At 70.0% G+C, this 2,500-nt stretch overlaps 1 protein-coding gene across 1 annotated transcript in view; it reads left to right on the top strand.

Annotated features, from left to right (window-relative positions):
* ENH_00076380 (hypothetical protein) overlaps positions 1–2,500 on the top strand; it is a gene marked incomplete at both ends in the record, with an annotated part of 2,856 nt that continues 356 nt past the window's right edge. The window contains 2 exons of the mRNA XM_013582975.1: positions 1–1,805; positions 2,109–2,452. Of these exons, the coding sequence (XP_013438429.1) occupies positions 1–1,805; positions 2,109–2,452 (2,149 nt within the window). The remainder of the gene's footprint in view (positions 1,806–2,108; positions 2,453–2,500) is intronic.

Here is a 2,500-nt window from a genome sequence, read left to right on the forward strand (position 1 = left end):
CGGGCCCCCCGGGGGGGGGCCCCCAGGGGGGGCCCCTGGGGGGCGGCCTCCCCTTCGTCGGGGGCGGCCAGGGGCAGGGGCTGCAGGGGGGCCCCGGGGGGCCCCTCAACGCCGGGGCCCCGGGGGGGGCCCCCCAGGGGGCCCCCGGGGGCCCCCGCCATGCTGGCAACAAGCAGTACCCTCCTGGGGCGGGGGGGGGGCCCCCAGCAGCTAACAAGGCTGCTGCTGGGGGGCCCCTCGCTGCTGCAGTGCCCTCGTCGGGCTCCTCCTACCCAGATGCCCCGCAGCAGCAGCAGCAGCAGCAGCAGCAGCAGCAGCAGCGGGGGCAGCAGCAGCACGCGTGGAGCGGTGCAGGCTCCCAGCAGCAGCAGCAGGAACCCGCCGCCGCGGCAGCAGCGCACAGCAGATGGAGCAAGCAGCAGCAGCAGCAGCAGCAGCAGCAGCAGCAGCAACTGGGGCCCCCGGAGGGGCCCCCCGAGGGGGCCCCCCAGCAGCCCCCAGCCCTGTACCCTAGGCAAGAAAGGCAAAAGCGGTTTGGGGGGGCCCCTGGGGGGCCCCCGGGGCCCCCTGGCACTGTGGGGCCCCGTGAGGGCCCCCACGGGGGCCCCCATGGGGGCCCCCACGGAGGGCCCCACGGAGGGGGCCCCCACGGGGGGCCCCACGGGGGGCCCCACGGGGGGCCCCATGGGGGCCCCCATGGGGGCCCCCGGCGCTTCAATCGGGGGGCAGGGGGGCCCCACTTTGGCATGCAGATGGGAGAGGCCCCCGGAGTTGCTGCTGCAGCAGGGGGCCCCCCGGGTTCGCTGCGGCAGCAGCAGCGGGTGCACCGGGGGCCCCCCGGGTGGGAGCAGCAGCAGCAGCGGCAGCAGCAGCAGCAGCAGCAGCAGCAGCAGCAGCAGCAGCAGCAGCAGATGTGCCCCTATGTCCACCGCAGGGCTGGCTGCTTCAGAGACTCTGAGTGCAGATTTCTTCACACTCGAGAGGGCCCCCAGCTGCAGCACGGGGGCCGCGGGCAGAAGCAGCTGCTGCAGCAGCAGCAGCAGCAGCAGCAGGAGCAGCAGCAGCAGCAGGAGCAGCAGCGGCAGCAGCAGCAGGACGCGGAGCAGCAGCAAGGTGTGGTGGACACCCAGGCCGCCGGCCACAGCGATGGAGAAGCTGCTGCGGAGCAGCAGCAACGAGCTGACGGCGAGCAGCAGCAGCAGCAGCAGCAGCAGCAGCAGCAGCAGAACGAGGAGGCGGCCGCGTTGGCTGCAGCAGCAGAAGGCCCTCGGAGCCCCCACCCGGCCTACGAAGCCGCAGCAGCAGCAGCAGCAGCAGCAGCGCGAAGCAGCAGCGGGGCCGCTGGTGCGCAGCAGCAGCGGCAGCAGCAGGTGCTGCAGCAGCAGCGGCAGCAGCAGCTGCTGCAGCAGCGGCAGCAGCAGGTGCTGCAGCAGCAGCTGGAGCAGCAGCAGCAGCAGCAGCTGCAGCAGCAGCAGCTGCAGCACCACCAGCTGCTGACCGGGCAGCAGCAGCAGCAGCAGCAGGCCGAAATGGCCGCAGCCTTCGCCTTCTCTGCTGCTGCTGCTGCAGCAGGGGGGGCCCCCTACTACCCCCTGGGGCCCCCGGGGCCCCCCGAAATCTTTCCCCAGCTGCTGCTGGACCCCACACAATACTTTTTGCATTTGCTGCCTCCCCAGGGGGCCCCCCCGAACTACTTTGCTGCTTGCTGCTCGGCCCCCCCGGCCAAGAGCAGCAGCAGCAGCAGCAGCAGCAGCTGCAGCAGCAGCAGCTACAGCAGCAGCTGCCACCCCTTCGCAGCAAACTTGGTGGGGGCCCCCCAGTACCCTCACCCTGCACTGCAGCTGCTTTATGGGGCCCCCCCGGGGGCCCCGGGGGGGGCCCCCCTGGGGGCCTTTTTTCTTGACAGACAAACCCGAGGGGGGCCCCCGCTGAACCCTTTTTGTGCAACGCAGGAAGAGCTCGTCGCAGCAGCACCGAAGTTTTATGAGGACTAAACGGTTTGCTGCTGCTGCTGCTGCTGCTGCTGCTGCTGTGCAGCAGCAGCAGCAGCGGCAGCGGCAGCAGTGCAGCAGCAACAGACGGTGCTGCGGCTGCAGCTGCTGATTCAGCCCAGGAGCACTGCTGTGCAGCAGCAGCAGCAGCAAGTTCAGCAGCAGCAGCAGCAAGAGCCGCGCAGGAGCAGCAGCAGCAAAAGCTGCGCAGCAGCAGCAGCAAAGGCTGCAAAGCAGCAGCATAAGCTGAGAAGCAGCAGCAGCGTAAGCTGCAAAGCAGCAGCTGCAGCAAAAGCTGCACAGCAGCAGAAGCAGCAGCAAAAGCTGCACAGCAGCAGCAGCAGCAGCAAAAGCTGCGCAGCAGCAGCAGCAGCAGCAAAAGCTGCACAGCAGCAGCAGCAGCAGCAGCAGCAGCAGCTGCTGCTGCTGCTGCTGCTGCTGCTGCTGCTGCCCCTCAATGTGTGAGGGTTTTTCTCTTTCTCTGCAAACCAGAGCGCTGCGTTTCAGCC

The sequence above is a fragment of the Eimeria necatrix genome, genomic scaffold (assembly GCF_000499385.1).
Source record: "Eimeria necatrix Houghton genomic scaffold, Enh_scaff798, whole genome shotgun sequence".
NCBI lineage: Eukaryota > Apicomplexa > Conoidasida > Eucoccidiorida > Eimeriidae > Eimeria > Eimeria necatrix.